General features: G+C 60.1%; 2 protein-coding genes across 4 annotated transcripts in view; one reads left to right on the forward strand and one right to left on the reverse strand.

Moving 5' to 3' along the window:
• Window positions 1–4,337, forward strand: part of LOC111139228 (retinoic acid induced 1) — a 117,300-nt gene extending 112,963 nt beyond the window's left edge. For both annotated transcript variants that reach the window (XM_022491429.1, XM_022491430.1), the window contains exons 5-6: window positions 2,352–2,401; window positions 2,882–4,337. In XM_022491429.1, the coding sequence (XP_022347137.1) occupies window positions 2,352–2,401; window positions 2,882–2,896 (65 nt within the window). In that variant the 3' untranslated portion in view covers window positions 2,897–4,337. The remainder of the gene's footprint in view (window positions 1–2,351; window positions 2,402–2,881) is intronic.
• Window positions 4,338–5,413: 1,076 nt separating this feature from the next.
• The window catches only part of LOC111139267 (sterol regulatory element binding transcription factor 1), a 22,137-nt gene continuing 2,563 nt past the window's right edge, over window positions 5,414–24,987 (reverse strand). The window contains exons 2-20 of one of the 2 annotated variants that reach the window (XM_022491503.1): window positions 14,592–14,690; window positions 12,717–13,148; window positions 12,142–12,329; window positions 11,918–12,055; window positions 11,616–11,837; window positions 10,884–10,998; window positions 10,453–10,673; window positions 10,030–10,231; window positions 9,731–9,909; window positions 9,203–9,464; window positions 8,961–9,127; window positions 8,606–8,774; window positions 8,007–8,115; window positions 7,624–7,733; window positions 7,376–7,508; window positions 7,039–7,204; window positions 6,368–6,568; window positions 6,171–6,279; window positions 5,414–5,824 (exon numbers count right to left, since the gene is read on the reverse strand). In XM_022491503.1, coding sequence (XP_022347211.1) covers window positions 5,595–5,824; window positions 6,171–6,279; window positions 6,368–6,568; window positions 7,039–7,204; window positions 7,376–7,508; window positions 7,624–7,733; window positions 8,007–8,115; window positions 8,606–8,774; window positions 8,961–9,127; window positions 9,203–9,464; window positions 9,731–9,909; window positions 10,030–10,231; window positions 10,453–10,673; window positions 10,884–10,998; window positions 11,616–11,837; window positions 11,918–12,055; window positions 12,142–12,329; window positions 12,717–13,148; window positions 14,592–14,690 — 3,452 coding nt within the window. In that variant the 3' untranslated portion in view covers window positions 5,414–5,594. The remainder of the gene's footprint in view (window positions 5,825–6,170; window positions 6,280–6,367; window positions 6,569–7,038; window positions 7,205–7,375; window positions 7,509–7,623; window positions 7,734–8,006; window positions 8,116–8,605; window positions 8,775–8,960; window positions 9,128–9,202; window positions 9,465–9,730; window positions 9,910–10,029; window positions 10,232–10,452; window positions 10,674–10,883; window positions 10,999–11,615; window positions 11,838–11,917; window positions 12,056–12,141; window positions 12,330–12,716; window positions 13,149–14,591; window positions 14,691–24,987) is intronic. The other variant, XM_022491504.1, reaches the window with a different exon arrangement.

Here is a 24,987-nt window from a genome sequence, read left to right on the forward strand (position 1 = left end):
CTCCGCCCTGCTCCACGCAGTCTCTCCCACCCAGTGGGCTCGGCCAAGCCCCCCACAGTTGACCCCACCAGGTCTCCCAGGCCGCCCAGATTCCCGCGCTGGCTGTCTCTGCATGGGCGGAACGGCAGAGCCACCTTGCTGAGGAGGCTGGCGATCCAGGGAGGGCTCTTGGAGCAAATCTTTTGGCCACCTGTCGTCCGCCACACGTGGCTGCTTCCCTGTGGACAGAAACTCGCCGGCCGTCAGCCCAAAGGGTCATCAGAGCGCAGGAGGGGGCAGTGTGCGGGGAGTGGGTGTCAGCACTTCACGGCTGGCAGGGGGGTGGGGGTGGGGCCCTGGGCATCAGAGGAGCGACAGCCAGAGAAGCTGGGAGAACAAGTGAGCCTGGCGGCCAGCAGCGGGCAAGAGGGGTGGGGGGCAGAGGAACCAAGGCTGGGGGCTGGGCAGGCCATCCGGCGTATGGCAGGCGGGAGCCCCAGGCCTCCGGGTGCACCGGGCACCTACCCAAGCCCTGGCTGTCCAGGGGACAGGCTCTCGGACCGCAGGGCACCGGGACTGTCCCCTTCTGCCTTTCCCCGCCACCCTGGCCCACTGACCCCATCCACTGAACCCCATTAAGGAGCACCTCCCAGGGCTAAATGACTCAGAACTGCTGGCAGAAGCCAGTGCACCACAGGTCCTATCTGAGCCTCTCCATGCTCAGGCCACGGGCCCCCTCTGGCAGCCAGGCCCCCAGGTCTCCCAGGTGCAGACAACGGGAGAGGCATGGGGAATCGATGACCTGGCTCCTTCCTATGGTCCCCACACGTCCTAGGTGGATGCTGGGGGTGGTGGCTGAGCAAGCTGGTTTGGGCCCTGGTGACCTCCTGCCCTTCACATGTGGAGACCCAAGCCCTTGACTGTAGGGCCTGCTGTGGGATGTGGGGCGGGGAGGACACCATGTGTGCAGTCAGCCTGGGGTTTGAGCTCCATGCTCTTTGGAAGGTGTGCGTTCGGTCCCCACGCTGTGTCTGGCTTGTCTGAGCAGAGGGAAGACGAAAAACATGACATGCCCCCGGCCGCTGGCCCAGAAGTGCAGAGACACATGGCACTTTGCAGTCTGAGGCTCCCCAGCTTCTGGCAGCGGTTGGTCGGAAAAAAGGGGAGATAGCCGCAGGCCTGGAGCCTTCCCCACCCTGCTCTCGGGCCCTCGGATCTGCCCTTGCCTCCCCACCCTGCCTACCAGCCACCACACTCTTGTGATGCCACGGCACAGAGCCACAGCGTGAGCAGGAGGAATGTGCTGGAGGGAGAGGACTTGCTTGGCCGGCTCAGGCCTCCGGCTATTTATGGGTTTGGGGTTTGTTCAGAACAATGGCCTGTGGGGCATGGGAGGGAGGGACTGGGGGTGGTGGACGGGGACTCAGGGTTGGGGGTGGTAGGGAAGCCAGGGCCTCCGTAGGTGGCAGCAGGCCCCAGAGTGGGGACTTCCTGAGATACCCGTGCACGCCTGGGCTGCGGCGGGCAGCAGAAACTGGCCGTGCACAGCCATCCTCTCTGTTCCCCCAGAGTGGCCAGTGCTGTGGGCACCCACGTGCTTGCTGGAATTCACCCAGATCCAAGACCTCAGTCTTCCCCTGCCCCCAGACTCAGGTCTGCCTCCCGTTCGAGGCCCCCACAAGGACAAACCCATATCGTGAGTGCCTGCTCTGAGCCACACACATGCAGGTGGCTTACATGCATGGCTCTCATCAGTCCCCAGGATAGAGACACGGTAGGTGGCATAAAGGCCCATTTTACAGATGTGGAGACCGAGGCTCGAAGAAGTAGCTGATACTTGAATCCAGACCTGTGACTGCACCACCCAGTCCATCAGCCTGCTCGGTATCAAGGCCTTCCAGGGGCTGGGCATGCATCCAGGGAAGAGGGCAAAGCAGGCACATGGAGCTTGCCTTCCAGTAGGGCAGAGACCATGAGCAAGTATATAGAGCACTAGGAAGTATATAGACTGGTATATAGACCACTAGGAGGATATGCCAAGTGTGGCCAAGCGAAGTGAGGCGGGAGCAGAGGAGAGACAGGCACAGGGGGTCTGCTGGAGCTAGGAGTCAGGGAAGCCCTCCCAAGTGACAAGAAGGCCCTTCAGTCCAGGGGAGAACAGGAACACATGGGCCAGCAGGGCTAGGGGCAGATGGAGGTCAGTTCAACCCGGACGGAGTTTAAACCCTGTAGGATTCCAGCAGGTCGGCTTTACTTTTTGCAAAGAAGCCCTGTAGCCCATAGGCTCGGGGGCACTAGGTCCCCCGCCCACCGGGCGCCCCAACGCGACACCTGCAGCCGTCCTAACCACCCGCACTTCTCTTTGGTGCCAGGTTGCATATTCATCGAAGAGAACTTTTCTTTGAAGTGTCCCAAACATAAGGTAGGTGACCACGAGGAGCCTTTCCTGGAAGGGGTCCAGGCTGGAGGGGAGCCCCGCCCCCTGACTCTCAGCAGGGCCCAGCCCCCATCTGTCCACTCCGTGGCTTATCTGTGGCCTTAGGGGCAGGTTGGCACACGCTGGTCATAAAGACTGCCTTACAAGGAGACGGTCCTGAGGGAGGGAGCCATCGCAGGTGGGGGACAGGAAGGGCAAGCAGGGGCACAGGACGATGGGTGCGGGGGGAGGTGACGGTGCCAAGCTAGACTAAAGTTAAGGCCTAATGTGAGGCGGGGTACCTCCAGCCTAGGAGACTCCGCGCAGCACACGCGGTGCGGACCGGGCGGGAAGGGTCGGAGCCTCTCTTGGGAGCCTCTCGCGGGGCCAGGGCCACCCCGCAAGGGGCGGGGCTGGGGTTTATTAGCCCCTAGCACGTGTCCACCACCGGCAATAACGGGCGCTCGGGCGTCTCTCGTCCTGCAGAGGCTGCCGTTGTAATCCACCCCAACGGCCGGAGAAGCCGCGGAAGCCCGCCTGCCCGCCGGCCGCCGAAGGAGAGGAGCCGCCTGCGCAGCCCCCGGGCCTTTGAGCTGCTCCCAGCGCGGGGCCAGAGCCGATCCTTGATCCGGATTCCGGGTCTTGGATCTGGCCGCCTAGGGCTGAAACTTGCGGTCCCGGGTTGGGAAGAAAACACGTTCCCGGGCCGCCTGCTCCCAGAACAGGACGACACGGGGCGTTCCCGCCCACACCCTCGGGGCCAGGCTTGGAGAAGGGGAGCCCGCGGAGCGGCCAGACTCCTTGGGGCACCCAGCCTCCGGCGGGGATTGGAGACGCCTTTAGCTTGGGGACACGCTTCTCCCCGGGTAGTTCTAAGACGACGTGGCACACATTCCACGTGGGTGCTGCCGCCACCGCAGCTGGCGTGGCTTGCAGCTGGGTGCCCTGGGGGTGGGGGTGGGGGGTCCAAAGGGCCCTGGAAGTGGCCGAGTGCGGCCCCAGGCTCCAAGGCGGTGAGGGGTGGGTGGGGAGGGAGCGGAAGCCTTGCTGGAGAGGACTAGGCCGGAGGCTTTGAAAGGAACCTTTCGAATTGTGTCCTTCCCACCCACCTGGCCTCGTGCGGTTTGGGCAGAGCCGGGGGAGTCCGGGACCCATGCTCAGGGGATGCGGGCTCCCCGGGTGTGGGTGGGGCTGCCCCCCCCCTTTGGCTTTTGTCGTCCCCTTTCCAGTCCTCCTCCCCACCCTTGGAGCGCCACCTGGGAACCCAAAGGAAAGGAGTGGCGACCAGAGCGCACCTCCGGTGGGTGTGTGACAGTCCCTCTGCAGGACCACCCGACTCCAGGGACAGCAGCGCCCACCCGGCACGGGAGCAGAGACAGCGCTAGATTCGTGTACAAACCTGTGTACCCCTCTATATATATGTTACATAGAATGTATATATGTTGGGAACATGCTCGCTTCTCCCATGTGTCGCCGCCGCCGTGCGTCGTGCGTCTCTCAGCACGGGGCCCTTCCCGGGAAGGGGGCTCTGAAGATGCCCGCCTTCCCCACGCAGCCACCACCGGCCCAAGCCAGTCCCCGCCAGTCCGTCCGCCTGTCCGTCCGTGTCCTCAGCTCTGTCCACGCTTCGATAGGCCTGACGCAGCCCCCAGACTGGGGCCGCCCTAGCAACTTCCTGTACATATGACTGTAAAATGGTAAACGTGTGTATTATATCTGGCCTCGTTATATAGTGTATATATATGTATACATATACATATATATAATATATATGAAGACTGTAAATGTTAAGACGACTAGTGTTCTTATTAGTATATTGCTTCACACTGAAGATTGTGTGTATCGAGCTGTTTCTAAAAGATGTTTATTTTCCTTAAGAGTAAAAAACAGTCATTGCATTCAGAAAAAAAAAGTCAATAAAGATACAACGATTGTTTTGGAAGTCTGCAGCCCGTGGATTCTAACCAGATTCCGCTGGGAGAGGGGGCCAGGCCTTAGGTGGGGTGGGTGGGAACAGAGAGGAAGGCTCAGCGGGGCCCAAGGGCAGCCAAAGGATTTTAGTTGTTACCCTTTGGGCAGGAACAAGAGACAGGCCCCTGCTTCGTGGACACCCACCCAGCCACCCACACCTCATGCAGCCCCAGGGTCTCAGGTTGTGATGGGGATCCAAGACTTCCCCAAGCATGGGAGAGGGAGAGCCCAGACAGGGTGGGGGAGGTGAGACCAACTGCCCCGACAAACAGGGATACCAGGCTGTGGCTCCTGTCACAACAGATCCTTCAGGTCATGGAGACATCCTCTCATGTCACCCTGGGAACTCAGGGGTAGAAGCAGGGAGGTGGGAAGGGACAGCTCAGACCACAACAGCCCTTCAGGATTAAGGGTTGATAGAGCCCAACCATGTGGTCCATAAACTGGTGGAATCCAGGTCACCTGGAGGTCACAGGACAGGCCTCCCACATCGAAGGGGAAATTCTGGTCCCTTGGGACTGATGGGTGTGGGAATCCTTTGCCTGGGTGCTGAGGTGGGAAGAGAGGGGGAGGCCCAAAGGCCTCCCTCTGCTGGGCTAGTCTATCAGCTAAAGTACACACCCTCCTCCCCAAAGGAACAAAACCCAGATTATAAATAATTTCATCTTTTATTCTCTGTACAAAACTTCTTAACCTATGAAAATAAAGTTTGCAAAAGGCAAAGTAACACTTGAGCCTCAGAGGCCAGGAGGCTGGTGCGCCCTGATCTACACTATGTACATATCTCCCAGAAGGGAGAGAGGCGCCTTGGAGTAGGACCCCCTTAGCTGGCTGGGAAAGCCAAGTAGGCCCCCCTCAGCTCAGTAAAATGTACCCCTCTGCGAGACACGAGAGGGAAAAGCCACTGGGCTTTTGCAGAGCAAGGTCACAGCGGTCTGCCCGGCCCCTGCAATCCCCCGATTGGCCACCAGAGGTCAGCACTACGCTGGCCGTGGCCCATCGGGTTGGGCTGCAGTGGGGGGGGGGGGGGGGGGGGGGGGGGGGTAGGGTCGCGCCCCCTCCGGCCTCCCAGGTCAAGAGGCAGCAAAAGCCCCTGAGTACCTCCCATCCGCCCAGGAGACAGTGCAGTACATGGGTGGGCCGCGGACACCTGGGGTCTCCAGCGCTGCCTTTGGCCGTCGAGGCTCCGGCCTGGAATACAAGCCCCACTGGGGCCACCGACAGAGATCTAGCTGGAGGTGACGGTGGTCCCGCCGCCCAGACGCATGAGCATTTGCTGGCAGTCGTGCAGCAGGCGGTGATCGCCGAGCTTCTCGAGCGTCCGCGCCGCCTCGGCCAGCATGCCCACACGCTGCCCCGGCGCCGACAGGAAGCCGGGAGGCAAGTAGCAGGAGGCCAGCAGCAGAGCCTCGGCGTGCTCCCGCCGCGTGGGTCTCGGTTCCAGCTCAGCCCCTGCGCCTACGCACACGTCATGGGGAGTCGGCTCAGGACCTGGCCCCACCCCTCCAGCCCCGCCCACCTCAGGGGCACCAGTGGAGCCTCAGATCCCCTTCCCAGGACCTGCCCCATACAGGGCACTCGGGCACAGTCGCCTATCCCACAGGTGGCAGTGGACCCCAGTGGATTTCTCAGACTATTGCCCTCTGGCAACCACCATAAAGTTCCTCGGTCTCTGCCTCTTCATACAGGGGTGCTCAGCATCCATCAGGCCTTCCCAACCCGGAGGTGGGGGATGGGGGGGGATGTTGGGGGGGGATGTTGGCGGGGGCCCAAACCGACCCCTACCAGGGCAGTGTCCACTCACCTTTGCCACAGGGTCCTGCCCTCCTCCGCAGACTGCGGTCCAGGAGCTGGTGTGTCCTTGTGGGGCTGGCCCCCGCCATCAGCCGGGCAGTGGCCTCGTGTAGGAACACCTGGGCAGGAGAGGGCCAGGAGAGTTGGGGTTCAGGCCGGGACCCCACTCCCCCCGCACCTGAGGGGAAAGGGCCCGGGGGCACTCACCCTCCGCATGGCGGGCCGGAAACTTTGTGCCAGACGCCTCAGGCCACTCAGGTCCCGTTGGAAGCCGCGCAGTTCGAGGGCGGAGGCCTGGGCCCCAGCGCCCGGGCCCTGCGAGGCCTGGGTGGGAGCAGGCGGCTGCTGGCGCCGCCACAGGCTAGTTCGTGCCACCAGGAGCAAGTCACACAGGAGCAGCTGCATGGCCTGGGATGGGGGTGGGGTGCAGTGCAGGGCTCACAGGGGGGCTCCGGCTGTGGGAGGGGACGGGTGGGGGCCCGCGGTGCCAGGGGCCGGCTCCGGGCTGCACTGCCGAGGCACTGCACCCGCGTCACTCACGTGCAATGCAACAGCAATGCACCGCGGGGCCGCCCGCCTCTCCGGGCCCCCACGCCTGCCACCTGCCACAGGAGCGGCCTCCAAGGAGGGCTCTGCCAGACCCCTCACCCCACCCCTCCTGGGGGTGGGGAGGCTGGGGCCAGAGGGGGACAGCCACTCTCCCCTGAACTCAAGCCTCAGCCAGAAAAGCAAGGCAAGCTGCGGCCCCCAAGCCCAGCCGGTACTGCAGGGCTAACCCCACAGTCTTCTGCAGTGCAAGGGGGAATGGCCAGGGATGGAAAAGCGGTGACACCCCCACCCCCGCCCAGACCTGCCAGGCCCCTGGCACCACTCCTCACCTTGTCAATGGAGCTGCCAGCTGGGGTGGTGGCCAGGCTGTCCTGCAGGTACCCACTGGCCTTCTCACAGGTGGCCAGGCTAGCTGGGCCAGACTCTGCCTTCCCGCGGCCCAGCACGGCCCGGGCAGCCTTGAAGGAATGCAGAGCCGCCCTGGGCAGGGGTCTCCTATTGGGGCCAGGGCAGAGGACTGATGGTCAGACAGGGCCTAGGCCCTCAGTAAGCTCCCACTGCCCTGGTTCTGGCTTCACAAGACCCCAGCCGCGCAGAGTAAAGGCTGGGGGGCAGCACTGTGCTGGGGGGGTGGAGGTTGGCAGGGAGAATCCGGCCTGGACTCACTCAGACTCCTGCAGGGCACGGGGCAGGTGCTCCACCACCGGGTACAGCCGCTCGGCCGCCTCCTCATCGCGTCGCTGCCAGTGGGTCACCACAGCTGTCAGGGAGGCCCACCACTTGGCCACGGGGTCTGTGCCTGCAGGGAGCAGGGGTGGGGGGGAGGCTCCCTGAAGCTGAGCCACACTGTGGCTGAGGCTGAGCCAGTGCGGAGCTGGGCCCGAGGAGGGTTCCCGGGGGGTCTGGGGGCTCACCAGTGGCGGTGGCCATGCTGGAGCTGATGGAGAAGCTGCAGGCCGGAGCCCCAGCAGCATCAGAACAGCTGTTGAGCAGCTGGAGGTACCCCAGGGCATCGGAGAACTCCCTATGGCAGGAGAGAGACCCAGCGGTCAGGACGGGGGCCAGGGGTCCTGGGAAGGCCCCAGCCCTCCCGCCTTCCCACCACCCGCCTTCCCACCAGAGCACAGCCTGACCTCCCAGCTCTGTCTCTTCCTGGCAAGCCTCTGGGGAGGCAGACCCAGGGAGGAACTGAGATGTGCCTCAGGCCACACAGCAGGTGGACAGCAGCCTGGCTCAGTCCCCCCACCCATGGCCCTGGACACAGCCACTCCCAGACTCTAGGCTCAGGGTCACTCACCTGTCTCCATCAGCTGATCCAGGGCTGGGACTGGGCTGAACGACACAATTCAGGGCTCGCTCCAAGAGATGCTCTCGGAACAGCTGAGTCACCTGGGCCAAGGGGTCCACTGTGGGGAGGAGTGGGTGAGCGGGCCGGGGGCAGGAAGGGCCCCACCCCTCCTCTCCACATTCACCTCTCCAACCACCGGCTCTTTCCTGGGCACGCGAGTGGGACAGATAAGTGCCCTGAGGTGCCCTTGGATAGGATAAACCTACCCCAGACAACATAATCTGCTTAATAACCCGCCTTTACCAGCTCTGTTCCTTCCGTCTGATCTCCTTACTCAACACCAGTCTTGCCTGGGATCAGCTCCCAGATCAACTACCCACCCCCAAATTCCTGTCTCCCTCTTCGTTTCTGAAGAGCCCCAACAAGACAGACCCAGTCTTCCCGCCCCCCTGCAGCCTCCACAGCAACAATGGACGGGGTGGCGGGGGCGGAGTTGGGACAAGGACATTCAGAGATGCAGGGACAAGGGACGGGGCAGAAATGAGGAAGGGGAATGGGCCACAAAGGACGCGGGGCAACAGGGGATGGGCATGGCAGGGAGAGAGCACCTGGGTTGCCGGCCAAGCTGTACAGGCTCTCCCTCGGGGCGCTGCACACGGCCCAGTCCCCGTCCACGAAGAAACGGTGGCCCACGGGGTGGCACAGCCACTGCATGGCAAGAGGCACCGAGCCGCTCTGTGCCAGGCAGGCCTGGCGGGCACTACTCAGGAAGAAGCGCTGTGGGGGAGGGGAGCTGGGCTGTCACCCTGGACCCAGCCAGGGACTCGAACCCACCCCCAGGGCTGAGAGCCCAGTTGGGCCTGGAGTCCTCCCCACCCCACCCAATAACCAACTGCCTCCTCCTATGAGCGCCTTGCCCAGGGAGCCCCCGGCCCGGTCCACACTGGCCCCCCACCCACTCACTGTCAGAAAATGCAAGGCCCGTGGGAGACTGGTCTTGACCCTCAGCGCAGCGGCCACATAGATCTCGGCCAGCGTGGCCACGGACATGGCGTCCCCTGCACATTCCGCCAGGTTCAGGGCGCTCAGGGCCAGGTTGGCAGCAGCGAGGTGCCCGCCCGTGTACTTCCCTGGAAGATGGGCAGGACGTGAGGCAGGGGTGTGGTGGCAGGAGCCCCTCTGGCCCGGTCCCTTGCCCGGCATACCCATGGTGTGCAGCTGGTGCAGCTTGTGGTAGACAAGCGCGGCGTCCCGGGCGCTGGCACGAGCATCCGCCTGCAGGGCACAGTCCCTGTGCAGGCCCCCAGCGTGGCCGGCCAGCCAGCGGCCCACCCAGAGGCGCTGTAGCAGGTGGCGGATAAGGCTCCAGAGCAGGCTGCAGGCCAGGTCCAGGTGGGAGGTGGGCAGCGGGCGGCCCAGGGCCAGCAGGGCCAGCCACAACTGCTGGGCAGCTTGGGCAAAGTACCCCTGGTGATGAGGGTTTTCCAGGTGAGAAAAGGGGGATCAGAGGATCTGAACACACGCTACCCCTCCTGCTCTGAAGATCCTTCCACCTCGGGCTCCCCACCATGACCCTGGTGTCCCCCATCAGCGTGAGTCTGAGGGGTTGATAGGAGCAGGAAGGACAGGGCGGGGAAGGGAAGAGAAGGGACACCCAGCACCTCCCCAGGGGCTGCCCAGGTCCTGGCCCTGCCCCAGCCCCTGAGCCCACCCCCGGGGATCTGGGCCCTTACCCGGGCCAGATCCAGGTCAGCCTGCTTGCGATGCCTCCAGAAGTGCACGGCAGGGTCCGAGTGGGGCCGCGTGACTGGTTCTCCATAGACAAAGAGAAGCGCCAGGGAGACCAGCACCAGCAGCCCGTTGGTCAGCCAAACCAGTGGGGGCAGCAGACACGGGGCCCAGCCAGGGCCATCTAGGGGCAGACAGAAGGGGCAGGGACACAGCACCCTGGAAATCCAGATCCCCAGCTACACTCCCTGAGTCCCCCATCCCCCTCCCTGCCAAGGAGATCCGTGCTGGGGACCTGTCCTACCTCTGCTTTCAGCACCCAGCATGTTGCGGCCAGAACCGTGGTAGGTGCTGCTGACATCTGAGGGGCTAGGGAGACCCCGGCTTCCCAGCAGGGAGGCCAAGGGGTTGCAGGAAAGGCAGAGGAAGACGAGTGCGCACAGGGCCAGCCGGGAGCGGTCCAGCATGCCCCGGCTGCGGGGGGACAGCAGTTGCTCGGGCTTCACCTGGTAGGGGTAGGCGGGTCAGCGAGGGCAGAGCGGGAGTGGCCCAGGGAGGCCGCTACAGGAAAGGAGGGATCAGCCCTCCGCCGGGCCTTACTGTGGGACCCACAGTGTTTCTGTCAAACGGGAGGTGGGCTATGTGAGGGGCTTTTTCCTGACCTGGGGCTTCCTGGGGCTCAGATATCAAGGGGAGAAGGACTGTGGGGAACAGGGCTGGGCCCAACCTGGCTGTCCTCAAAGACTGGGCTGTCGGGCTCCGAGTCGCTGCCACTGCCGCCGCTGCCACTACTCCTGCCTCCGAGGGACAAGGGGCTGCTCTGAGAGGGCGAGCCAGCATCCGAGGGAGGCGGGCTCAGTGTGTCTACCACCTCGGGCTTCATGCCCTCCATGGGCACCTCTGCGTTTCCTCTGCTGCCACAGGCTGAGACCAGGTCCTTCAGAGACTCTGTAGGCCAGAAAGGAGCAAGGCTGGGGGTGAAGGCTAGATACCCCACTCCAAATCAGCTTAGGGCAGGGGAGAGGGGGAAATGGGACTTGGCCAAGTTGGGGCCAAAGGATGGGCTGAGGCCCTTGTAGGGTTAGGGCTTAAGGGGCGGGAGTGGGAGTTGGGGGGGTGGGGTGCAGAGCCAGCGGGCAGGGTGAGGCCAGGACTCACTGCTTTTGTGGGCAGCAGAGCGGAGACTTAGGTTCTCCTGCTTGAGCTTCTGGTTGCTCTGTTGTAGAAAGCGGATGTAGTCGATGGCCTTGCGCAAGACGGCAGACTTATTCAGCTGCGTGGGGTAGGAGGCAGATGGCACAGGGGGGCCGGTCAGGCCTCACGAGTGGGCACCTAAGCAAGGCGGGGCTACTTCACAACACCGCTGCCTCAGGACCGTTGCACTTGCTATTCCCTCTAAGTGGAATGTTCTTCCCCTAGTAGAACCCATTGCCCAGGACAGACATGAGGATTCCTATGTCAAGGGCACCCAACAGTGTCTGGCTGACACCCTCCCCTCATTCAGGTCTTTGCTGCCATCATGTCACCTTTGTGATGTGCTTGCGACGTGTAGCCTCATCGTCTCTCTCCCCGTGTGGATTTCCTCCTCAGCACTTCTCCCCATCTGGCGGCTCTAACGCTTACTTCTCTACTGTGTGTATCGTCCCCCTGTCCCCCACTAGAACATCTGTCTCTGGACAGCAGGATTTTTGTCTGTCTGTTCCCTTGATGTCCCCAGGGCCCCGATGCACCCCTGGCATGCTGGGGACCCGCCATAAAGCTCAGCTGAATCACTGGCCCAAACAGGCTGAAGCCCAGGGCCCAGGTTCAGTCCCAAGCCTTTTGGTTCTTCCAGTCCCCTGCTTCCCCAGGGTCGCCCCGGAATGTGCCTCTGAACGCCACTGCCCATACCTTCGCCTCAGTGCCCACTACCAGGTCCTTGAGCTCGACGATTTTGTCGTTGATGGAGGAACGGTAGCGCTTCTCAATGGCATTATGGGCCGTGCGCTTCTCCCCACGGCTCTGCGCCAAGCCCAGCGCCTTGCCACCAGCCGCCAGCCGGTTGATGGGCAGCTTCTCGGCATCCACTACCAGTGGCACTGTCGCCAGGATGGTTCCTCCGCTCACCAGGGTCTGAAGGGACAGGGGCGGGCTACCAGCCAAGCATGCTCAGGCACGGAGCCCCGGACTCCTGCCCCACCCACGCCACCCACCTGCAAGGGCGCCGTCTGCACAGCCGTGCCAGGGGCCAGGGAGCTGATACCCGCCGCCTTCACGGTGGCTGCCATGTCTGTTTTCATGGTCGTCAGGAGCAGCGAGTCTGCCTTGATGAAGTGCGGCTGCAGCAGGACCTGGGACAGGGAACAGCCTCAGCCAAGAGCTGCTGAGTCGGGGACTGGGGGCTGCCCCTCCCTGATGCCTGGCCAGACTGCCTCACCGGGACCTGCTGGATCTGCGAGGTCACCGTGGTTGTTCCAGGGGCTGCCGTGGGGTTGGCCGTGGCCGTCAAGAGCTGCTGGGGGGCCGCGTTCTGGACCTGGGTGTGCAAGGAGACGGGCGGGACCCCTGGCAGGGAAGCCAGTGGCAGGCCAGGCAGCGGCTGCGGGGTGCTCCCTGGAGGGGTCCCTGCAGAGATAAAGGCTGGGGCTGCGGACACAGGCCGCCCTAACCCACTTTCAACCCACCCCTCGGGGCCCTATCACCCTATGACCCAGGATGAGTCATCGGCCCTCATGGCTTCAGTTTCTTGTGGGGACAACCCCTGCCTGTGGCTCTGATGCAAGTGTGCTAGCTTTCCAGCCACGCATTTGTCCCTGGAAGGGTGGCAAGGTGGCCACCATGGCAGAGTGGGAGGCAAGTCTTCACCCGACAATGGCAAGAACCTACAAGTACTGCTAGTAACGGGCATCTGAGGCCCCGTTTCTAAAGCCTGCAAATTCCTCTACTGAGGCCAGGGGAGACCCTGCTCTCTGTGCTCCTGTGGTCCCCTTCCCCCAAAACCACCCCCCTTACCTGCGGAGAAGCCTCCCGTGGGGCTGGGATAGCCCAAGACAGGGGCAGAGCTGAACTGTGGTGGGGCTGGGGCCGGGAAGCTCTGGGGCAGGAGGGACCCCGGCAGGGACTGCGGGGTCGGGGGCTGCAGGATAGTCAGCGGCACTGGCTCCTCCTTGATACCAGGCCCAGGGGAGAAGGCAGGCCCAGAGGGGTACATCTTCAGGGAGGTAGGTGCAGGCTGGGGAGGGGACAAGGGTGGAGGTGTCGCCTTGGGTCCTCCCAGGAAGCCTTCGAGTGGGGAGCTCATTGTGGCAGGAGATGGGGACAAGCTGCCCGGGGTGCTGGCATCAGGACTGGCAGGGCCTGTGCTCCCTGCCCCACCACCGGCATAGGGTGGGTCGAACAGGCCAGGGAAGTCGCTGTCTTGGTTGTTGATGAGCTGCAGCATGTCTGGAGGAAGGAGAAGAGGCTGTGTGAGTGACAGGAGGGCGGGAGCTGGCCCCTGTACCGGGCATCACACACTTCGTGCCTCTGGTCCACACAGCTAGACGTGTGGGGCAGCAATGCAGAAACAGAAATCCATCCATACGAGCCCATGCTCCCAGACACACGGCCACGTCTCGGGCACCTGTGACATCGGGAGCAACGCCTGGTGCTTCTCATGTATGCCGCAGCCCATACAAGAGCTGGACAAGGTCAGTGCCACACACTTATGCTGAGGCAGACTGGGGTTTGGGCCCCAAATGGCTGACTTTGGAACTGCCAACCTCAACCCATTCCTCCGTGGAACAGACCGAGGCTTGGGGCTGACCCAGCTGCCAGCCACGTGTGTGCCAACCAGTGTGTCCCTGCAGGTTCTGGGCACAGGCCCAGACCATGCCTGCAGCCAAGCCAGGGACCGGGCCATTCAGGGCTTCAGTTTCCCCTCCATGAAAGCAAATGCTGGCTGTCCTGACTCCTGCCTCCTCGTACAGACTGGGACACACTCCCTGCCACTGCTCCAGCCTCTCCCCCAGCTGGCAGGCAACTAGCTGCCCGACTGTTGGCCTGGGGCCCTCTAACCTACTAGGGACAGCCACCCACTGGGTTAAAGTGCCCTGCAAGATCCCTAGCCTGAGCTCCCGGCCCTGCCCAACTGCCCACTTGATGTGCAACCTGGGGCAAAAGTCTCCTCACTGGACCTCAGTTTCCTCATCTGCACAACAAAAGAGGACGACGCCCTTCATGGCAGGGCTGCTGGGAGGCTTGGCAGGGCAGGAAGCTGGCCCACAGCGGACCTCACCTCACGATTGCCTACCTCCTGCCAGGTGCAGAGGCAGGGCCATTCCTGTAGGAGGGGACAGCCCCCTGGCCTCCAACAGCCTCAGAGATGGGGTGCCAGGCTCGGTCCCCGGACCCTCCATGGGAAACACCTCGTGGGAGCTCCGGGACATAGCAGGTCCTGAAGGCTTGCAGTTCTTACACCGGCAGGGCCCCCCACCCCTGACCCCGGCCCTCCTGAGCCCCTCTGACAGATGGGGAAACTGAGGCCCTGAAAGAAAAGCTGAGTGAATCGGGACTGGGGTCCGGGATTTGGCTCTGGGGAGTGGGGACAACTGGGATCCTCCCCGCTTCTTCCTCCTCCCCACCCAACTGCTGCCCCATGGGGGGCGGAGGTCGCGGGAACGCCACGCTCACCCCAAACGCGGGGGTGGGGGTAACTACTGCGGGTGGGGGGGGCCCAACAACTCCAGCGGGAGCCGCCCCCTACGGAACCCGCTCTTCCCGCGGGGACGCCGGCAGTTCGACGGCCACTGCACACACACGCCCCCCTCTGAGGAAACCGGGGATGGTGACCCCGCAGCGGAGGTGGAGGCTCTGTGATAAAGGGGTGGGGGGTTCCTCCAAAAATACCTTCGAACGTGCAATCCATGGCTCCGCGGCCCACGCCCGCCGCCCCTTCGGGGCGTCCCGGCCGCCGGCCTGCCGGTCTCCGCACCGCGCCGACTTCACCTGTCAGGGCTCGGCGGCGCTATAAAGCCCAAGGAGCGCCCCGCCCCCAGCCCCGCCTCCGCCCCGGCGGCCCCGCCCCGCCCCGCCCCTCGGGGCCGCGGGCCGGGCATGGGGTGAGCGTGCGCGGCCAATGAGCGGCCGAGCCGCTGCCTCACTAGGGCCCCGCCCCTGCCCCCGCCCCACCCCCGACGGCGGCTCGGGCTCGGGTTTCACCCCGCGGCGCTGAATGGGGCCGGGGTTACTCGCGGGCGCGGGCCCTTAACCCACTCCGCGCCGACATCCGCCGGGGTTACTGGCGGTCACCGGCCCACCTACGCCGCCAGCTCCAACCACCTCCGTTAGCACCTCGAAGAAGTGCGGCGGAGTGGGCGCCGGACCGGGACGACCTAGGCAAGGATGCCCCAACACTCTTCCCAAATCCCTGGCATTCCGTGCCCGTCCCCACCTCTAGGCCTCAGTTTACTTCTCTAGACAATGGGATAATCAAATCTCCCTAGCCTCAAATGGCAAACAAGTAAAGGAGAAAACGGGTGAGGCGCTCAGTACCACGAAGCGCTGAATTAAGGCCAAGGGCTGCCTGGTGGTGGGTGCAGGGACCTCCCCTTCCTGGGGCAGCCCCAGCATGGGGCCACCCTCCACCACATGGACGCCTGATAACAGGTCACTGCTGGGAAACTGAGACTCAGAGAGAGGAAGGGAGACCCTTATCCCAAAGTACACATGCACTTAATACTTGAACCTGATTCCTCTGTCTTTGGACAGTTGTTCTTTTGCAGAGAGATCTGGGTCTGGGATACGGGGAAGGGGGTCAGTGAAGTCTGCCCAGACTTCCAAGTCTCACAACCTGCCCCCAGCAATCACCGGGTCAAGTGTGACTCACTTGTTCACTGTAGGGGCCTGGGAGACCAAGAGGCAACCCAATCTCTGGGACACAAGGTGAGGAAGCCAGCCAGGGGTGTCAGTCCTAGGGTGACTTTGAGGAGGTACCTAGGACTGCCCCCGCCTTCTGAGTAGGTCAAAGTTCAACCCACATACAGATGAACAAAGCATGGCCAACTGCCCAGGCTGTCAGCTTGAGCTTTCGTGGCCAAAAAGACCATCAGCAAGTCCTCCCCCAGCCTTCAACCTGCCCCTCCTCTGGCTCCCAGTCTCCTGTGGCCCCGGCGGGGTGCTGAATCCTGGGCAGGCGGGCTTGGCCACTGAGCAGCGTGGGCCAGGAGGGACTCCAGCCCCCATCTCTCTCCCTCTCCACCAACCTAAACAAGGAAACGGAGCCTCATCTCCCTCACACACATCCAGTTCCCAATCTTTCTAGAACTTTCCATGGCTTTGTAGGGGGTGCCAAGGATAAGGAAGTTCTCCTCTAGCACTTCCACCTCCTTCTCTCCTCAGCTGGTAGGTGCTCACACTCTCCCACATCCCCCAAACCACAAAACAAAGCATTGCTGTTGGAAAGGCTCTGACCTCACTCGGGTAACTGAAGACAGGTTAGACACCGAGGCCTGAATTCCAGGCCGGAGTTTCAAAAGCAGACCCTCATGGCTCTGTTCTTCCTTACCACGTTCCCCAGCTGTGGAGCCCAGAATACAGCAGGGCTGACAAGTACATACTTGCCTGAGACTTCTCAGGCCAGAGACAGAGGCAGCCCTGAGGGGTTAAGCCCTGCCCGCCCCCTTCCTGTCTCATCCTACTCTTCCTTTCACCACATTTTCTCGCCTTTGTTTTCCATTCCTCACATCTTTGGGCTCTGCCCCCCTTCCATCCTGAGGAGGTGGCAGGGAGAAGGGTCAAGGTCCCCCTGAGGGTAGCAGGATTCAGGAAAGGATTCTGAGGCAGGGGTTAGCTTTTCCCTAATCCCCCATCTCACTCTCCCCCGGAGCTGAATCCGTCAGCCTATTCCTGCAGAAGCTGGGTGTCCGAGCTAACACTGGGGCTGGAAATTCGAGACCAAGCCCCACAGCCCACCTCGTCCCCCCCACACAGCCCAGGGGCCGACCTTCCCTCGGAGCCTCATTTGCCGTGTAATGCCAGGCAGATCACTCCCCTTCTCTGAGCCTCCATCCCTCATCTCCCAGAAGTAACAGCACTGGGGTTCTAGAAGGGCAAGCGTTATTTACAAAAGCCAAATTATGGAAGCAGCCTAGGTTGTGCATCAATGATGAATGAATGAAGATGTTGTGTATACACACATACACAATGAAATATTACTCAGCCATAAAAAAGAATGAAGTCTCGTCATTTGGAACAACATGGGTAGATCTAGAGAGCAGAATGTGAAGTGAAATAAGTCAGAGAAAGACAAGTGCCATATTTCACTCGTATATGGAATTTAAATAACCAAACCAAGGAAAAAGAGACAAACTGAGAAAACACACTCTTAACTCTAGAGAAAAAACTGACGGTGACCAGAGAGGAGTTGGGTGGGGGATGGGTGAAGCAGGTGACGGGGACTGAGGACACTTAGCACAATGAGCACTGAGTAATGTAGAGAAATGCTGAATCACTATATCGTACACCCAAAACTCATGTAACACGACATATTAACTACAAAAATGAAAATAAAAAAATAATAAAAGAGCAAGTGTATGGGGGCGTCTGGTTGGCCCCGTCGGTTAAACATCCAACTCTTGATTTCGGCTCCAGCCATGACCTCAGGGTCGTGAGACTGAGCCCAGTGTCAGGCTCTGCACTGGATGTGGAGCGAGCTTAAGATTCTCTCTCTCCTTCTGCCCTCTGCTCCTGCCCCCGCCCCTCCTACCGCTTGCGCAAGCTCGCTCTCTCTCTCTCTCTCTCTCCAAAAAAAAGCAAGTGCATGAAGTATCCAGCATTCAGCAAGATCTCAATAAAGGTTAGTCCCTTTGCAGCAACCGGAATGGTGTAGAACTGTTAAGGCAGGGAGTGAGTTGCCCAATACTTGAAATGTTCAAGTCGGAACTCCATACACATTTAATGGCGATTGCTTTATGGAGAGTAAATTGGGCTGGGACAGGGGTGAAGCAAGAGAGGTGCCCACTCTCAGACCTGGGAGCCGGGACAGCGGGCCCCAAAAGACTGGCCACGTCCCCCAGCTCATGGGCCACTGTCCAGCGAGCTGAGTGCTGGGCCTCCAGCATAGAGAGAGACTCAGAAGGCCTGTGCAGCCCCTGCATGCCCTCCTGGAATACAGGGAAGAGGGGGCGTAGACCGTTGGCCTCAGGTGACCCACCTCACACCCCCTCAAACCCCACCTGCTCCCCAGGCTCGGATTCCTCCTTTATCCTCTCCTTTCCAGTCCTGCCCTGATTCTATCATGGCCCAACAGGAAACCTGAGCAGCAACCTCGCCCCCCCCCCACCTGGCTCTACCTCCAAACCTCCTTTGGAAGGCAGATGTGGGGCAACCTTTTATCCTCTGGTCTGTTTATTCTGTGAGGCCATGATGGGAATCTTGGGAGGACCCAATGCCACAAACTGGCAGGAGCCCAGCTCTGATCATCACAGGAGCCTCTAGCCCATCCAGCCTGGATGAGGCTTTGAACAGCAAACAAGCTCTGTTTGCATGCTTCCCAGGACAGGGAGCTCACCACCTTACTCACCTGGCCTGGTCCATGATGCCCAGATCTTTTTCTCTGACAATATCTACTGCCTTCCCCCCCCCTTTTTAAAGATTTATTTATTTATTTGAGAGAGAGAGAAAGAGAGAAAGCGTGAGGGGGAGGGGTAGAGGGAGACAGCGTCCTAAGCAGACCCTGCGCAGAGCACAGAGCTGGACGCAGGGCTCTGTCTCACGACCCTGAGATCGTGACCTGAGCTGAAATCAAAAGTCAGCTGTTTAACCAACTGGGCCACCAGGGCACCCCTCTACTGTCTTAAGTGTCCTCTGTGTGTCAGGCCTCTGCCAGGCACTGGGGTACAGGGACATAGCATAAAGACCTTCCCTCATGGAGCTTATGTTCCAGACACCAACGGTCCGCACATACATGGAGGAAGGTAGGGGCAGATGGTGATGGACACCATGGAGAAACTGAGGCAGTCTAAAAAGAATGTGAGGGGCCACTATAGATAGGAGCCTCTCTGAGAAGGCAACATCTGAGCAGGGGCCTGAATGACAGGAGTGGGCAGGAGGGAGGAAGAATGTCCGGGGCAGAAGGAACAGCAAGTGCAAAGGTCCTGAGGTAGAAGTGAGCTTGGTGTGAGGAAGACGAGACAGCAAGGAGGCCAGTGCAACTGGAACAGAAGAAGCAAAGAGGGGATAGAGGTCAGGGAGGCAGCCAAGGAGCTGGGAATCCAACACAAGCTTATCTGTCACAAGGATGCCAACACTCCAGGAAATGGGCAGGAAAGTTTGCAACCCGCCCGGTGCAATGCAAATCGCAAAGGGTCACACAAGTGTGAAGAAGAATGAAGGGTATACAGCAGCACCGGCACAGGAGAGGAAATGGGACAGGGCTTATGGGACCCCTGGAGCGTTCCACCTCCAGCCGCTTCATGAAGGGCACATGGCAGGGGTGGGGCGCTCAGCCGGCATCTCAGGGAGCCTGCTGCTCCTCCCAGTGCCTCCACCATCCTCCCAAGGACTCAGGTCAGCAGGGTTGCATGTCCTCAGCTAGTCATGTATGCAACAGGGACAGACTGCTCTTTGTGCACTCAGGCCTGCCTGGGGGTGCGAGCGTGTGCTGGCTTTTCCTGGAATGGGATGGGCCCATGGCGGGAGCCCCAGGGGTACCTGGGCACGGGCCCTCTAGCTGGGCAAGGACTCTAAGGCTCAGAGAGAGGCTGTGTGTGTGTCCGAGGGCCCACCACTGCCAAGCAGAGAATCTGGGACTCCAAGCCGGGTCCACCAACCCCAGAGCCACATTCATCAGCTCCAGCCTGCCAGAGATGGGAGGGAGCCCCAGCTCCAGCCTGGCTGTGCCCCAACCTGCTGGCAGCACTTCTCTCCGGTCAGGAGGCGTGTGCGGAGGGCAGGATCGGGAGAGGCGGCAGCACGAAGCGCAGTAAGCCTCCGCTCAGGCACTGCCCCTTCCCAGAGACCTTCCTGACCACTGTTAGCGGCCAGGCTTTGGCGGGGAGTCCCTCAAGAAAGGCCGGGGCCTGAACCAGCAAGTGACCCCCAGCATCGCTCAGCACAAGGTTGAGTCTAGAGGTGATGAGAGCCAGCCAGCCGCCACCCCACTGCTGGTCTGCAGCCACGGGCTCTCACCCAAGCTGTTCCTTCTGCCAGGGCTGTCCTTCCCACTACCCTCTGTCCACCCACCAAACTCCTGTTCCTCTTTCAAAACCTGTTCTGGTGTTACTTTCTCAGATTCTCCCATCTGTGTCACCCCACACACGAGGTCCCATTTCCCCAGACCAAACGACCCTGGACATGACCTGTAAGAAGGCCATTAAAAAGATGCTGGTCAGCCCCAACTCAGACATCTTGTCCTAGGTGTGGGCTCGGGGCACAGACTTCTCATTCTGGTGGCTGAAAACCGACCCAGAGGCTGGAGACAGTGGCAATCCGGGAGTAGTGCCCTACTGCTAAGCAACCGTTCCCAGTCTAAATAGCAGTGCTGCACATTTCTTTACACAAATTTTATCTATTTCTGGGGCGCCTGGGTGGCTCAGTGGGTTAAAGCCTCTGCCTTCGGCTCAGGTCATGATCTCAGAGTCCTGGGATCGAGCCCCACATCGGGCTCTCTGCTCAGCAGGGAGCCTGCTTCCTCCTCTCTCTCTCTCTGCCTGCCTCTCTGCCTACTTGTGATCTCTCTCTGTCAAATAAATAAATAAATAAATAAATAAATAAATAAAAGAAGGCAAATTTTATCTATTTCCCCCTTTGGGGTTGTTTCCCCGCAGCCTGTTTTAAATCTGAAGTGGAGGCATGGGTTCAAAGGGAACACGCTGTTTTAGAGTTGCTGGGCTGCTCTCTGGAAAAGAGAAACCCCTTTACAACCTGCCCTGCAACATGTCCCCATTTCCTCATTGCGTCACCAGCACTGGGTTTTGTAATTTTTATTTACTTTTGGTTGCTTTGCTTAGCCCCGGAGAGCTGTGTGACTGGAACCCCAAAGGTGTTTTAATTTGTATTTCCAAGGCTGCCTGCTTTGAGATGTTTTGTGCAGTGAACTACCAAGGATGACCAGAGGCTCAGAAACACCTGCTTGCTCTGCCCTCCTCTGCCAGCTCGATTCTTTGGCCTGGGAAGCAATCCCTGCTGAGTCTGGCCTTCCCGCTGCTTCTCAGTGGTCTCTAGCTCCTTCAAACCCATCCGTTACCACCAGGCCTGAGCCACACAGGCTGGGCAGCCTAGGGGGTTATGATGAGTCAGGTGTTTCAAGGCCTCTGGTCCTCATCTGTGCATTGGGTGAGGAGGTGACAAAGGCATTTCGAAGTTTCCTTCCAGCTCTACTCTATCTTTATTTATTTTTTAAAAGATTTATTTTAAAAAAGATTTTATTTATTTATTTGATAGAGGGAGGGAGCCAGTGAGAGAGGAAACACAAGCAGGGACAGAGCGAGAGGGAGAAGCAGACTCCCTGCTGAGCAAGGAGCCCAATGTGGGACTCAACCCCAGGACCCTGGGATCAGGACCCAAGCCGAAGGCAGATGCTTAACTGACTGAGCCACGCAGGCCTCCCGCACTCTCTCTATCTGTGATGGTAGCTAAGGACAGGGTGCTTGCTCCCCACTAACCTTGACCAGCCCCACCCTGTCTCCCAAGCAAAAACCCAGAATCAAATGGTGGCTGCTGAGAACCTGAAACCATAGCCTATAGAAGCTTCGAACACAGGATCCTTGGATAATCTGGCAACATTTGTTAAGCTAAACCCATTAGGTGCCAGGTAAGTGCTCTAAATGATGAAAACTGGCTGAGAGCCTACTACGTGCTGGTTAAGCCCTTGACCTAAATGAGCTCATCTGATGCCCACAACTCCAAGAAGATGGTTCTATTATTATTCCCAGTACACTGATGAGAACTCGATGCTCAGAGAAGTCAAGCCCCCTGTTCAAGGTCACACAACAGGGGTTGAATCCGAAGACCCCTGAGCTCCAACAGGAACCCCAGAGTCCTAGGAGGGGTAGCCCTGGCATGTGACTGGGAGGGAAAGGCTTGCTGGGTCATATGAGGGCAGGTGGTGAGTTTGGGCAGGGTTCCAGGTCAGGGTGGGCTCTCCAAGGTCACCAACTCTGCCAGGTGGGATGGACCTCCCCTCCCTGTGCCCGCTCCCACCAAGTCCCAAACCCAGCAAGGGACCCACATGCCTGGATCCAGCCTCAAACACCCTCCTTCCCAAGAGCCCCAAATCCATTTCTAAGGCTCTCCCTGCTCCTGTCCGTGGAGCCACAGGGGACATAGGTCTCACACGTATGCCGTCCTAGCTGGGTCTGGGGATCAAAGGGCACATGCACATGCACATGTGGTGGGCAGAAGACAATGGCACAGACACCTCTCTGGCACGCACGGCCAGTCCCACCTGAACTGCCCCTGCTGGCAGGCGAAGTCCAGATCCCAGGCCTCTGCCTGGCGGTGACCCCTGCCTGGGGCTGACCAGGTCACCAAGGATGTTTGTGTCCAACGAGGTGATCATCGGGCACGAGGTAACTCCCAGACACCTCAACCCACTCCCAGCATGTTTTTCTCCACTCCCCAAAGAGACAGGTCCCACATACCCTGCAGGTCTGGAAGGCAGGGCCAACACAAGGGAACATCATTGCCCTGGGGGCACTGGGGAGCCATGGCTGTTTGGGAACTGAGGGCTTATATGCCTGGAGCTGGGAGTTGAGCGGTAAGCAGTCCTGAGCTGTGTTTTGTTTTTGTTTTTGTTTTTGTTTTTGAGAGAGTGGCAGTGCGCATGGGGTCCATGGGCAGAGGCAGAGGGAAAGGGAGAGATACAATCTTAAGCAGGCTCCACGCTGGGCCCCAGTGTGGGGCTCAATCTCACGACCCTGAGATCATGTCCTGAGCTGGAACCAAGAGTCAGACGCTTAACCAACTGAGCCACCCAGGCACCCCTCAGGATGTTTTCTAAGAAGGGCCCAAGCTTGGTGGGACTGAGCAAAAGAACTGGGCATGAGATACCATGGGGAGAGGCATGGGGTCAGGGACTGGCCTAGACCCAGAAAATAGCCCTAGGAGCAGGCTCTCCTGTGTTTGTCCAGGCACCTTGGGAGGGATGGCAGGACGGGAGAGGACTGAGGTCTAGGAAGGCTACCCTGGCCTGGAGGACCCCCAGTATATGACAAAGAACAAAGGTGGAGGCATCCAGGCAGAGGACAGACAAATAGCACCACCAAGGCTTCAGACAAACCAGAGCCCCCAGGACAACTCCTCGGTCGGGCCCAGCACCCCCGTGGTAGCCAGGAAGGCCCCCAGCCAGAACCCCATCTCTGCGTGCCTCTTCTGCACCTAAAAGCATGTGCAAGATCCAATCAATGAATCAGCAGAGAGGCAAGTGCTTAATAACCCCCAACATGGCACAGGACTGCCCTCCTGTCCCCGCCGCCCGCCCGCAGCCACCAGGGACCCCAAAGCACAGAGCAACCCAGGAGGCCCCAGGGGATGATGCAAACCAGAGGTCACGGTGGCCGTAGCCAGGTTAACGCCTTCACCCACACAGCTAAGGGCTCCTGCTGGCAGCTCCACCCCAAAACCCATTCACATGACAGAGGGCTTGGCAAAGGCAGGAGGCAGCAGGGCTGGGTGGGGCTAAGGCCCTTGGCCGGCTCCCGGGTGACAGTCCTCAGCCTCATGACTCCAAGGCCGCGCTCTGGGCTGGGAGGGGGAGGCGGCCGCTTGGTCTCTGACCCCTTCATGATTTACTATCAGGCCTCCAGCAGAGCCCCAAGTGGAGCAGTCTCCTGGGTTCCTTGATCACTTTTTTTTTTTTTTTTTTTAAGACTTATTTGAGAGAGAGAGAGAGCGGGAGTGCAGGTGAGCAGTTTCAGGGAGAGGCAGAGGGCAAGCGAGAGACGCAGACTCCCTGCAGAGCAGCCACCGGGCTCCATCTCACGACCCTGAGATCACAACTGACCCTGAGATCACAACCGGAGCCGAAATCAAGAGTCAGTATGCTCAGGGGCACCCACGTGGCTCAGTGGGTTAAGCAACTGCCTTCAGCTCAGGTCATGATCCTGGAGGCCCAGGATCAGGTCCCACATTGGGCTCCCTGCTGAGCAGGGAGTCTGCGTCTCCCTCTGACCCTGCCTCCTCTCATGCTCGCTCTCTCTCATTCTCTCTCTTTCAAATACATAAATAAAATCTTAAAAAAAAAAAAAAAAAGTCAGTGCTCAACTGACTGAGCCACTCAGGTACCCCAGGTTCCCCATTTTACTGCTTTCTGCCCCCACCCCGACTCTTAGAGGAGTCCACAGCCCGAGTTCGAATCCTGAACCTGGAATGTTCTAGCTGTGTGACCTCAGGCAAGTCACTTAACCTCTCTGTGCACCTCAAGGCACTCATCTGTAAGATGAAGATCTTAAGTCTACCCACTTAGGGTTGTCAGGAGGGCTCACTGGTCAGCTAGGAGCCTGGGATACATACAGTCAGTGCTCCATTGGTGGTCCCTGTTTGTGTTGTGGTCCTCTACCCCAGCTGTCTGGGGAAGCTTCCCACGTATAACCCAGGCATAGCACTGGCCTGCTCCGATCCCCCCAAAACTCCCCACTGCCTCCAGGACCCAGTCCATCTACCCTTCCAGGAGCTCGAGCCCTGCCTGGCCCACCTCTCAATCCTCTTTCCTCTCAGGGGACCGGGAGACCTTCCGGCCCTGCCTTCCCACCCCCAAGTCACTCTCTCTAGATCTTGAATCTGCCTCGCTCCAAGGGCAGGTAAGAGCCTCAAAAGGAGGCCTGGCGTCTGAGCATCAATTCCCCTCCCAGAGCCTCCGCCTATGGATCTAAAGGAGGACCCATGCACACACAGATTGGGCTGGGGTCCACTGCAGTACAGTTTATGAGAACAAAACAGCATGGATGTCCACCAGCGGGGGGCTTGGTGGATAAACGAGGGACCTTGGTTGTGGTCTGGCTGTTGACACGGAACCAAGCAGGTTATAATCTGCTGTGAGCCAATGGACCCTGTTCTAATTTTTGAAAGTATAGATCAGCGGCTTCCTAGGGCCGGGTGTGGACCAGGGAGCAGCTGTTGGCAGGAAGGATCTTACTGTGACAATGAAAATGTTCTAGAACTAACTGGTGATGGTCAACAGCTTGGTCAATGTAACAACTTCTTGTACACTGAAAATGGGTAAATCTGGGGCGCCTGGGTGGCTCAGTGGGTTAAAGCTTCTGCCTTCAGCTCAGGTCATGATCCCAAGGTCCTGGGATTGAGGCTC

The sequence above is a fragment of the Enhydra lutris genome, unplaced genomic scaffold (genome assembly GCF_002288905.1).
Source record: "Enhydra lutris kenyoni isolate GAN:26980312 unplaced genomic scaffold, ASM228890v2 scaffoldscaffold97, whole genome shotgun sequence".
In the NCBI taxonomy this organism is placed as follows: Eukaryota; Metazoa; Chordata; class Mammalia; order Carnivora; family Mustelidae; genus Enhydra; species Enhydra lutris.